Source organism: Ambystoma mexicanum, chromosome 3q (genome assembly GCF_040938575.1).
Source record: "Ambystoma mexicanum isolate Mex_15411 chromosome 3q, UKY_AmexF1_1, whole genome shotgun sequence".
NCBI lineage: Eukaryota > Metazoa > Chordata > Amphibia > Caudata > Ambystomatidae > Ambystoma > Ambystoma mexicanum.
The window spans coordinates 60,055,163-60,067,886 of NC_090926.1; the positions used below are offsets into that span (position 1 = coordinate 60,055,163).

At 45.5% G+C, this 12,724-nt stretch overlaps 1 protein-coding gene across 3 annotated transcripts in view; it reads right to left on the reverse strand.

Annotated features, from left to right (window-relative positions):
• LOC138582111 (E3 ubiquitin-protein ligase TRIM39-like) overlaps positions 1-12,724 on the reverse strand; it is a 332,112-nt gene that overhangs the window by 80,834 nt on the left and 238,554 nt on the right. For all 3 annotated transcript variants that reach the window (XM_069653089.1, XM_069653091.1, XM_069653090.1), the window contains one exon: positions 3,573-3,595. In XM_069653089.1, the coding sequence (XP_069509190.1) occupies positions 3,573-3,595 (23 nt within the window). The remainder of the gene's footprint in view (positions 1-3,572; positions 3,596-12,724) is intronic.

Consider the following 12,724-nt stretch of genomic DNA (forward strand, 5'->3'; position numbering starts at 1 on the left):
CATAGAAGGTGAAGTTTTTGTGAGGGTAGATAAGTATGAGTGTAGCACTGCAATGGCCCATTTTGTTCCATATGAGAACTTCTGCCAGCAGAAACGGCACAGTTGAAGTCTTTTTAAAGCAACAATCGGACGTCCACGACTTTAGATGCATGCAAGTGTGCATTTTCCAAGGTAGTTGTGTCTTGAAGATTCATGATCCCTGGTTTAAGAACCGACTATATTTTTTCTGTGACCAATTTCAACCAGAGGACCCTCATTTATAGATCTTGAATAGTAGGGGTTGAATTTCAGAAATGTTGTTTTAAATCTTGTTTTTGATACCACTAGAACAGGAATTTGATTCCGAGAAGAATGTTTCTGAATTATGGTCTCCATTGAATCCCCTTTTGGGATCTCCTGAAGGGAAGGTCCCCTAGCCCAAGGTCATTTTCCATGTAGCCTTGTCCTTGTGAACTTTGAGATTACTGATCATAGTAACTTGAGGAAAGTTTCCTCCTGAAGAATTCCATTTCCAACATTGTGGGGAAGGACTGGTTTCAATGCACATTTTCCTTAATAGTTGTCAGCAGAAGGCCAATGTAACTGATAAGGAGATGGAAAGACTATTTTTTTAACAAAAGGATTATCCTGAAATGCAGACAAGTCTAGTTTATAGATTTATTTTTTTAGGCTGATGGCCATAGGGACATTTTGTCGAGCCCCCAGCCCATCAAAGGAATTTGCCTAGGGAACTATTTTGCATGGATTACCACACATGATAAAGGCAGTGCACAGAAGTGGATGAGGATCGTGGGAGGTCTTTAAGAGTATGGCTAGGAAAGTTCAATGTCTTGTTGAAGTAGAAGGGGAGTCCGTGAAGAGGCTACATCAGTAATCCAGACTCTAGATGCATACGAGTTTTTGCACAGTAAAAAGAGTGCTGGAGACAGATTTTACAGATGTTTAGGAAGCTAAACTTGACAGTAGTAGCAGTGGAGGGAATAAAGCAATAATTCTTTAAGTCAGAATGCTAGTCTTGGGGATGGGGGTACGGCGGTCAGGGGATAAAGGAGACTGGAGAGGGTATACAAGTTGAGGCCATGAGACAAATTTCAGTTTTAGAAGGGTTCCGCATCAGGTAAAGCGGCAGCATCCGATGAGGATACAGGCAGCTAATGATGCAAAAGGAGTTATTTTTCAGCCAAAATAATCCCTTAAAAAACACCCAAGGCATACATTTTTTGACTCAACAGGTAAGTACTCCCTGTACCACTGCCCTAACCCCCTCTCCATCCATAACACTACCCCAACATTAATCGAAAAAGGGAATGCTGTCAGCTGTTTTTTTTTTTTAACCAAGCATTATCATAGCAGCACAAATGACCTAAAGTACCACTAAGAGGTGATGGCGGATAAGTAGAAGGTTTGGATGGCACTGGCAAATAGACCACATAAGAAGCCATGTGAGAAGTCTACAGAGGTGTACAGTGTGAAGTAGCGGGAAATCAAACTCTTGTGGTTGCCCCTTCAAGTGGGTGGGGTGATTAAGGCGGTCCAGTGTTCCAGGAAATTGAGAGTAAATGATCAATTCAACAAGTGATGACTGTGCTATGAAAGCTAAAACGCGAGTATAAAGTAAAAGATATTCAACTGTGTCAAAAGCAGAAGAAAGGAAGCTGAGAGGACAGCAGTGGTAGATTATATGCGATTTTAATGCTGGGGGATCATCAAAATGGATATATAATGAAACTTAAATCACTTAAAAAAAATAAGTTATCTTTTTCCATCGAGCTCAATAGCTACATGGAGTCTGTATCGATCGTCTGAGACTGCCATCTAGTGGACCGGTCACTAATTCGACTACATGTTTTATGGTGGCTTAATATCCTTTCACTAACCCAACATTTTGGGGGGGGGGGTGCACCCACGCACCCCTGAGACCTCTTCTACCCGTGAACCCTTTTCTCCCTCCCATTTATGCTATTTTTAACTGAAGCCTAATTAGACTTATTACACCTTTAATTCAACATTCTTACCTGCATTTTGACATTCATACCTCCATTAGATATTTTGATACCCTCTTTATTAACCAAAATAGATATTATATTTTTTTGGTCTTTTTTTGGTCGACCTTATCACTGGTTACCCAGATGTATTCTAACAGTGAAGTTTGTGGGGGAAGGACTGGAATGCTTATTGCTATTAGCACCCCACGTTTAAAAAGAGAGGAGCCGATCACAATGTATTTGTTTCAAAGACTGGATCAGCATGTTTAATTGTTTGAAACTCACCCAAGATGGAAAAAGAAGGAGGCTCTCCACGTGGAGGTCCTCTTGCATTGCTACGGTGGCTTGGAAATATCTGAGAAACAGCATAGTAGCGAAAAGACCGGTAAGTAGGAGGGGAAAAGAGTGAACTAGAGGTGGCAAGGGGACCAGGGGCAGGCCGGTGTCAGCAGTGCACAGCTTGCGCCAAAACATGGAAAGGATTGTTAGATTTAGACCGGTTTTGGGGAAACATGATAGGCTGCAGCACCAAGTCACAGGTGCTAATAAAGCTAGAGATGTGGGTGAGCGCGGTCTTCGCGGAAGGCACATTTGGTGTGGGGCGGGCACAGTGTTGGTCAGTGATGCAGTTAAGATAACACATTGAGAATTTCGGAATTGTGAGGATGGAGAAAGATGGGTCTATCGATGGACGAGCTGTTGGATTCTTTAAAAGCGGTATGATTGGCTACCTTGAAATGGTTTGAAAAGAGACCAGAGGAAAGCAAAAGGTTTAAGAGGAGAGGTAGTTGGTGCTAATGGGCGCAACTACTTTCACCGCTTGCAGTCGATGGTTTAGTAGGGGCATTGGCAGCCTGAAGACTAGTTGCTAGGTGAGTGAGAAAATAGTGAGAAGGGGTTGAGAAATTATGATTATTAAATTATTAAAGGATGAATGAGGCAGCAATTAAGTTGTCTGGTATTTTAGATATTTTGGAGGAAAAGGAGCTTTAAAAGTCACTTAGGGAAAAAAAAATGCAGACTCAAGGGGTGCAAGAATGGTCTGGAGAGTCGTGTAGCTTGCTAGGAAGTGAGCAGAGAAAGGAAACCGGGTTAGTGGTATTCAGACATGGATGGGCAGAAAGCAGCGCTGAGAAGAGTGACTTCTTGTAAGTGAGGAGGGCAGGGAGTTCTATATCATTTGCATAGGTTGATGCGCAGGATTGTCCTCAGATGTTGGATGGTTGGGGCAAGCCCTAATGGAGGACTTGGATGAGCAGGAAGGTGCAAGCCGGGTAATGGCAATAGAAGTTACCAGGGCCAAATTGAACTACAGAAATGACATTTCAATGAAGTTGGAAAGAGTGCGATTCAAGGGAAAACACGATTTAGGTAGGGTACTAGGAGACTGAAATGCAGAAGATTGCTCAGAGATGCGTCAATAAAGGGGTAAAAGAATAAAATGATGTGCAGAAGATGATCAAGAGGCGGAGCATGAGCTTCACCCATGGTGTTTCCTTTGAAGAAAAGGAAGTGTTATCCTCCCACAATGCAGTTGTAGCCAATCTATGCATTCACATGTTCATGAGAATAAGAAACTAGATTTACCTGCTCAGAGTATTTCCGACATCCTGGAAAGAGAAAAGAAAATGTGTTAACTATATGAATGCCAAACTCCTTCGTGAGATCCAATATGCAAATACAGTTGAGAAAATGGAGCTTCTTTAAATAAATGCAGACAATTACGCCAGATTAGAGAACGAGTGTCTCGAAGAATTTCTATAAATGACTGTATACAGCATGGTATAAAATATACAGCGATATAACCGTGGCACTATTACAGTTTCATGATACCTCCCTCAATGAATATTTTTTTTAGATTCAGGAAAGTATGCATGAATGCGAAATCAAATCAGAGTTAAAAAAAAAAAGTATAAATCTACAAAGGGGATACATGAATACTGTTTGATAGAATGAGAACACTTCACACATTATTGATCCTGTGCGCCCTCAACCTGAAAGCTCCTTATTCAGACCCACTTTATGAGAGGCCAGTCAGTGTGCATGCTCACAGTGGATGTTCACAGTGGAAAATGCCTTACGTACCACAGGCAAGCCTGCGTGACGAGCTGCCAGGCTTTATGCTTTATTTATGCCCATCAAAATGCAGAACTGCAAGAATATTTATTGGAGGATCCCCAGCCCAAAAGTCCAGGTAACGCCTCAAGTAATCCCATCCTTAACACTGACCTGAAAGGGGAGAACCTCAGCAAATATATATCTTACCCAATCGCACAGGTCCTGAACGGAACCACTTCTTAATCCTTCCCTTACGGAATTACCTTATACTAATATTCATACTCAGCTAAATAGCCATTTAGCACCAAAAACCTTCCTAATTCACAATTTTATCGTAGATAACGGTATAGATATACTTTTTTCTCTCCCATATGAATGGTTCTCTCGGATATGAATGAAAAGACTCCAACTGGTTTGCCTGCATAGCGATAGATAGGCCTCATATGAGAAAAGTGCAAAATCGTGGATGCCAACTGATTTACATAAGTGTCAAGGATGGATCTAATAATTATTTCAGTCGTTTAGCCATATTTTGCAATTTGGAAAAATGTAAGTGGCATAGTATTTGAGAACTACCACTCGTCTCTGGCGGGCATGGTACAAGTCCATCTCCTGGAGGGATGAGTGGTAGTTCTCCATATGCAGACAGCACACACATTTTTACTCGGCAAGAGTAGATTATATAAATATGGTCTTGCCCCGTGCGCACCCTCGTTCCTGTCTGGTTCTGCAAGGCTCTGCCTAGTCAGCACTCATTTAACATACCTTCCACCATTGGTGGCTGGTGGAAAAACTAATCAGCATTAGGGGGCCCTAACGAAGAGGGATTCAAGGATGTAGAGAGGGTGCTAACCCACCCCCAAGAAAATGTTTGCAATAAGGCTTTAGAATGGTGTATTTTACAGCAGTTCGTGAAAGAATGGGTTGAAAGCAATACAATTGGTCCCGTAGCGTTAATAAGAAAAAGCTTCAATAGCTGCCTGGTCATTAACCATATCCATGAAGACTTTTCCAGCATTTTATTATATTGCATTTGCGTTCATGTTGGCTGTTGCTTTATTCCAGTATTGCCATAATAAGAAGAGATTGTCAAACTAGCTCGGACACTATGCCAGTATTTCCGTCAAGAACAGGCTCATGCTGGCTGTGCTGATCTATATGGCATTCATTACTTTCCGTAAGGGAATAGTTTCTTACCTGTAACTCCATTTCTCCAGCATTGGTATCTTTCATGGATTCACATGCTTAGAATATTCCCAGTCAACAGACTGGGAACCTCGGTACGTGTCACGCTCACCTGATTCCCACGGAGGCGCAGGTCTGGCTTCGAGTGCTGATGCTTCTTCAATGGTGAAGCGCAGGACTCTGAAGATGGACAGGAAGGGCCCCTCTACTCTGGCTTTTCTGGCTCGCAGGAATATTCCCCTGTGCGTGAAAAGGGAGTATTACCTACTGACGGAATAATGCTCAAGCCTCCCACTCCCTTCCAACCCTCCACGATACCCTTCCACGACTCCCCGGAAAGTCTCACCTTGGGGTCTGGAAGGATGAGTTCTCCATCCTGCTTCTGATGCAGGGGCGCGTTGAAACCCAGTTACTTCACTGGATTAAGGTTTGATGGGAGTTCAAAATAAGCTTGACTATTCAGGTGAGGCGCTGTAAGAGTTCTGTTGCAAGTTCAAGCTTAATAATAATGTTCATTGTCTTATTGCAGCAAGCGCTAATGCTTATGTCTTTTTCCCCTTAGGGGCTGGGGTTCGGAATGCCGGAGATATGGCGCCGACCCGAAGTGAAACGTGCAGTTCCAGTAAATGGCAGGTAGGTTCAGGATGAGCGTTCAGGTAATGTCTTTGCATTCGCTCATTCAATGTCTTTGTCTTTTTTCCCCATAGGGGCCGGGGTCCGGAATGCCAGGAAGCGGCAGGACCCGAAATGAAATGGGAATGACCCAACAGGTAAGTCTTAGAAGGAAACTGAGCTTTTCCTATTCCCTTCATTCTCTCACCTTGTGTTCTTGTCTTTTTCTCTTTAGGCACTGGGAAATGGGTGCGGACCCGGATGATCGCTGCTGAAGATGGAGGCGCCCAGGAAAGGTGAGTGAAATGCAGCGCTGCAGCGATCTAATCGAAATGCTTTTAAAATGATTTCTTCCCTTTCAGGATCGTCGGTGTGATGTCTCCGTGATGTAGCTTTAGCAGGTAAGGTCTTCTTTCTCTCCATTCTCACTTATCTCCCTTTGCAGGCGACCCAGGATGCTGACAGGCGTGGCTGAAGTCCAGATGCAGGAGCTGACACGGTGAGCGTCCAGCTGCGAGGAGCAGAACAACGCGAAGCGTGAGTCGCTGATCGGGTGTGGTTTAAATAGCTTTGGAAGAAGTTCCAGGTATGTATCCTTCCACCGATCAAATATGTATCCTTCCCCGACCACACCCAGGTGGAAAGTAGTCCCACAGGTAAAGTAGTTCCATTCAGGCTTCAAGAGGGCCTGGATGTAGCAGCATGATCTGCCTCAGGTAAGTGCACATTAAAACACTTGAACACATGTCTAGCTTTATGAGCCTGGCGCCTAAGGCGCCAGGACAGGGGTCCAACATGAGCCTGGCGCCTAAGGCGCCAGTACTGTGTCCAAAGGGCCCCAGCTTGGGCCCGGTGGCACTTCCCTGGGGGGAATGATGCCTGCCTCTGGGGTTGCTGGGTTGGACCTGGCTCCTTGGAGGTAGGCATCATGACAGTACGCTTATAAAGCCGTTTCCCATAGGAAAACTTCAGACACTTTTGTGTCCTATTTACATCGTTTTTGGGGCCGCCCACGCATGCCCCACTAGGACGTAGCAGTATAAATGCCCCGCCCACGCGGCTCCCTTCAGATTTTGACCCCTCCAAAGCAGAATGGGGTGAAACCTAGTTATACAAGTAGAATGCATTCCGGGGAGGCCGGCGGGCACATGTGAATCCATGAAAGATACCAATGCTGGAGAAATGGAGTTACAGGTAAGAAACTATTCCCTTCTCCAGCATTGGATCTTTCATGGATTCACATGCTTAGAATAGAATACACAGCAGTGATCCTGAAAAGGGGAGGTGTGAATGCAATCCGGCAACCCCCTAAGCATACGTATACCGAACTATGCATACGTAAACTGCCAATTTATAAATACACAAAAGTACATGCACATATCAATATATATATATGGGATACATTACTCACCGTAATCGTATTTCTGATGCTTGTATCTGCTTAGATTCACATGCTGGGCATAGGCCGACATCTAGTGGAAGCTGCAGAGTATTACAGTTTGTTTTTCGAAACTCGAAAATGGGCGTCGACACAGGGTGTGCCAGTAATACTATCCCTAGTGTGACGTCCACTGTACCCATGATCCCTCACACGTCTAGGACCCTCAGATTGTATTTTTTCTGACATGAGGTAGCATGAGGAGTAGCCCGAGTACAGATAATCCAAGCAGATAGATAGAAAGGTAAGACTACAAGCATCCATGCGCCTTCTCTCAGAGGGGAGGAAGGGTGGGTCGCATGTGAATCTAAGCAGATACAAGCATCAGAAATACGATTACGGTGAGTAATGTATCCCTTCTGAGGCTTGTGGAATCTGCTTAGATCACAGGCTGTGCATAGATTAGCGAGCAGTACCTGAAGAAGGAGGTGGGATGTGAGAAGGGTCATGAGCAAATAAATGTCTTAGAACCGCTTGTCCCACTTGTGTATCTGTCTTGGAATGGGTGCCAATGCAGTAGTGCTGAGTAAAAGTGTGAATAGAGCTCCAAGTAGCTGCTTTGCAAATGGTGTCAAGGGGTACATTTGCAATGAAAGCCAGAGTGGCCCCAATGCCTTTTGTAGAGTGGGCCCTCAGCGTGAAAGGCAGAGTTTTTTCAGAAAGTGAGTAACACAGCTGGATACAGTTAATAATCCACTTAGAGATGGCACCTTTAGAGACGCGATCCCCCTCTCTGCCTGTAGCTACTGAGACAAACAGCTGATCTGTTTTCCTTAGCGGTCTGGTCTTGTTTACATAATAGAGGACCGCCCTACGCACATCTAGTGTGTGTAGTTTCACCTCAGCCGAGCTTTGTGGGTCTTGGAAGAAAGCCGGAAGCTCGATGGACTGGTTCACGTGGAATTTTGAAATAAACAGGTGAGAACCTAGGGTGTGTGCATAAAACCAGTTTATCTTTATGGACAGTAAAGAAGGGATCTTGCACTGACAGAGCCTGAATTTCACTGACCCTTCTTATAGATGTAATAGCTACTAAGAAGGCCGTTTTATAAGTCAGGTGTTTGAGACTGCTTTTATGCATGGGCTCGAATGGGGGGCCCATGAGCTTAGATAGCACCACGTTAAGGTCCCATCCTGGTGGTGGGTTTGAAATAGGAGGGTGAAGTCTCTTTACTCCTTCCATGAAGGCTTTAACTACTGGTACTTTCCACCACAACACCTTGTTATGGGAAGTGGTGTATGCTGACGGGGCTGCCAGGTGTACTTTCAGTGAGTTAAAAACCAGTCCTGCATCCAGCAGGTGCAGCATGTATGTAACAATAGTGGAAGGAGTGCAATCAACTGGGTTGATTTGTTTATTCTGGCACCAGATAATGAATCTCTTCCATTTGTCAAAGTAGCAGTGCCTCGTGTTAGGTTTCCTATATTCTTTTAGGATGTCCATACACCTCTGTGGTAAATTGAGATGTCAGAACTATGACCTCAGGAGCCACACTGCTAGGTTCATTGAGTTGGGTTGAGGATGCACTGTTTGCCTTGGTGCTGGGACAGTAGGTTGTGCCAGCCCGGAAGTTTGATGGGTTCGCACACTGCCAATCTGCGTAAGTGTGGGAACCATGGCTGTCTTGCCCACATGGGAGCAACTAGGACGAGCGTCATCGATTCTCTGTTCATCTTGTTGACCACCCTCCTGATTAGAGGAGTTGGTGGAAAAGCATACGCAAACATCCCTGACCAGTTCATCCACAGGGCGTTCCCATGGGAGTCTGGTTGGGGGAACCTGGATGCAAATCCTGGGCATTGTCTGTTTTCGCTTGCGGCGAATAGGTCTATAGTGGGGAAACCCCACTGAGAGAAGATATCTTCTACGACTTCTCTGTGTAGACACCATTTGTGTTCCTCTGGGAGGGGGTCTCTGCTTAAAGGCATGGTCTAGTAGAAAATTTTATTTAAAAAATAGATAGGCAACATAAAAAAAAATATACTAGCATTCTCTTTTTTAAAACTTCCTATGTAAAATTTTGAGCTATTCAAGCTCAAAATTCGCAAAAGCAAGCACATGGGCGCATCCATTTTGTGAAATGGAGGCCCTCCTGTGCTGGCTTTTGCGGCACTAATGAAGGAAAAGCCAGCCAGCTGTAGTAAACAAAAGCTACCGCTGGGTGGCTTTCCCTTCATTAGTGCTGTACGCAGAGGACGGGGACCGGAGACCAGAGCAGGAAAGCTTCAGCTGAATCTCGGTAAGTGCTATTTATTTTATTTTTTTAAATAAGCACTAGCTGCGTTTTTTTTTCTAAGTTTTACGGCTGGAAGAGCACGGAAAACTTAGAAATAAAACCGCAGCTTTAAAAACGTATTTATGTTTGCGGTCGCTTTTGAAGCGACCGCAAACATAAATACAACGTTATTGTGTTGGAAAACGCTGCGGTTTTTCTTTCCAAGTTTCTCAGGCTCCTCCGGCTCGGAGGAGCCTGAGAAACTCGGAATGAAAAACCGCAGCATTTTCCAACACAACCGCGTTGTGTTTCTGCCTGCTGTGGCTATCACTTTGGGTCTCCGGTGCTCCCAGGGGAGCACCGGAGACCCAAAGTGAAAGCCACAGCAGGCAGAAACACAACGCGGTTATGTTTACATGCCGCATAGTATTTCTACCTACAGCTGATTTCCCATTTGGGGCTCTCGTGCTCCCCATGGGAGCGCGAGAGACCCAAATGGGAAATGCTAAATGCTGCGTTTTTTCTGCCTAAATCTGCTTTCCCATTTGAGGCTCTCGGGCTCCCTGTGGGGAGCCCGAGAGCCCCAAATGGGAAAGCAGATTTAGGCAGAAACAACGCGGTTGTTTTCCGCAATGCTGCATTGTTTCTGCCTGAATCTGCTTTCCCATTTGGGGCTCTCGGGCTCCCCATGGGGAGCATGGAGCCCGAGAGCCCCAAATGGGGAAGCAGATTGGAGCCCGAGAGCCCCAAATGGGAAAGCAGATTCAGGCAGAAAACGCAGTTGTGTTGGAAATCGCTGCGGTTTTTCTTTCCGAGTTTCTCAGGCTCCTCCGAGCCGGAGGAGCCTGAGAAACTTGGAAAGAAAAACTGCAGCGTTTTCCAACACAATAACGTTGTATTTATGTTTGCGGTCGCTTTGGAAGCGACCGCAAACATAAATACAACGTTTTTAAAGCTGCAGTTTTATTTCTAAGTTTTCCGGGCTCCTCCAGCCCGGAAAACTTAGAAAAAAAAACCACAGCTAGTGCTTATTTAAAAAAAAAAAAAAATAGCAATATTCCTGCAGTGGTCTCCGGTCCCCGTCCTCCGCGTACAGCACTAATGAAGGGAAAGCCACCCAGCGGTAGCTTTTGTTTACTACAGCTGGCTGGCTTTTCCTTCATTAGTGCCGCAAAAGCAAAAGCCAGCACAGGAGGGCCTCCATTTCACAAAATGGATGCGCCCATGTGCTTGCTTTTGCGAATTTTGAGCTTGAATAGCTCAAAATTTTACATAGGAAGTTTTAAAAAAGAGAATGCTAGTATTTTTTTTTATGTTGCTTATCTATTTTTTAAATAACATTTTTTACTAGACCATGCCTTTAAAGCATCCGCTAAGGAATTGAGATCCCCTGGAACATGTTGCGATGACTGGAAGATGTTCCGTCTGAGTGCCCATATCCAGATTTTCTGGGCAAGCTTGGACAGATTTGGCGAACGAGTCCCTTCTTGCTTGTTCAGGTAGAACATGGCTGTAGTGCTGTCCGTCCGGATTTGCACTGACAAATTTAGCAGGTAGGGCTTGAACGCTTGAAGCGCACTGAATACTGCCAGAAGCTCTAGCAGGTTGATGTGATTCTTGGCCAGTGAGTGAGACCAGAGACCCTGAGCTGTGTAGTGGAGATGGTGAGGTCCCCACCCCGTCAGGCATGCATCGGTTGTGACTACCGCCTGTATATCGGGATCATAAAAGGGTTTCCCCTTGGACAGATTCTCTCTTGTCCACCAGTGAAGGCTTTGTACAAGTGTTGGCGAAACGACCACTAGATCGTCCCACTGACCACTTGCCTGAGACCACTGTTTCGCCAACCATTCCTACATGGGGCGCATGCGCAGGCGCGCGTGGGGGACCAGGTAAATACATGACGCCATCATGCCCAGTAAACGCATTTCTTTGCGTACCGTTATCTGGCAACCGGACTGATATTGCGGAATTTGCAGCAGTATATTCCAAATTCTTTCCTCGGAAGGAAAGGTCAACCCCTCTTGAGTGTCTAGGATAGCTCCTAGGAACTGTTTGGATGTGCTTGGCACCAGACTTGACTTTTTCTCGTTTATTGAGAAGCTCAATTCGAAGAGGTCGATTGTCCTTTGAATGTTCGTTCTGCAAACTACTGGGGTCTCCCCTGTGATGAGCCAGTCGTCCAGGTAAAGGTACACCGGGATTGCCTCCCTGCCTAGGTGTGCTGCCGCCACCGCCAGTACCTTAGTGAATACCCTTGGAGCCGAAGCTATCCCGAAGGGCAGTACCTTGAACTGGTAGTGCCAACTGTTCACCTTGAAGCGCAAGTACTTTCTGTGCGCTGGGAACATGGAAATATGAAAATAGGCATCTTTCATGTCCAATGTTGCCATTTAATCCCCCTTTTTTAGGAGGGGGATTACCTCTTGGAGAGTTGTCATGCGAAACTTTTGGGGCTTGACATACTTGTTGGCAGGCCATAAGTCCAATACTGGGCGCATTGTCAGATCTTTTTTTGGCACAAAGAAGTAAGTTGAATAAATACCCTGGTTTACCTGGTGTCCCGGGACGAGTTCTATCGCGTCCTTTGCTAGCAGATTGACGATCTCCTCGAGGAGGATCTTCTGGTGTTCCAAAGAATGTATTCTTTGTCGTGGAGGATGGTTTCGGGGACGCTCTAGCGGTTCTATGCAGTACCCTGCGGATACTGTGGACAGCACCCATCTGCCTGATGTGATCCCTTCCCAGGCTTGGGTGAATTTGGAAATGCGTCCCCCTACTGGGGTTGCGTGAGAAGGGACCCTGAACGGAGCGTCACTGTTTCGGTGGAGGCGTGCCGCCTCCTCTACTGGGGCTGTCTCTACCCTTTCCACGTCCTCTCTTATTACCCCTGCCATAACTCTGGGTAGACTGTTGGTTATTATTGTTCCACTGTGTACCCTGCCCCTGGGAATAGTTTGATCCTCTCTGGGAATTTTGGCCGTGTGGGTGAAGAAAATTGCCATTCCCTCTCTGATTCGGGGGTTTATTGGTTAGCTGGCCTAGGGATTTGAGTGTTTCATACTCGTCCTTGGCATTTTTCAGCGTGTCCTTGACCGCCTTACCAAACAACAGATCCGGCTCCACCGGTTTATCCAACAATGATGCTTGTGTTTCAGCCTTGAATCCAGACTGGCGTAACCAAGCGTGTCTCTTGATAACAGTTCCTTCTGCTATTAATCTGCTGGAGT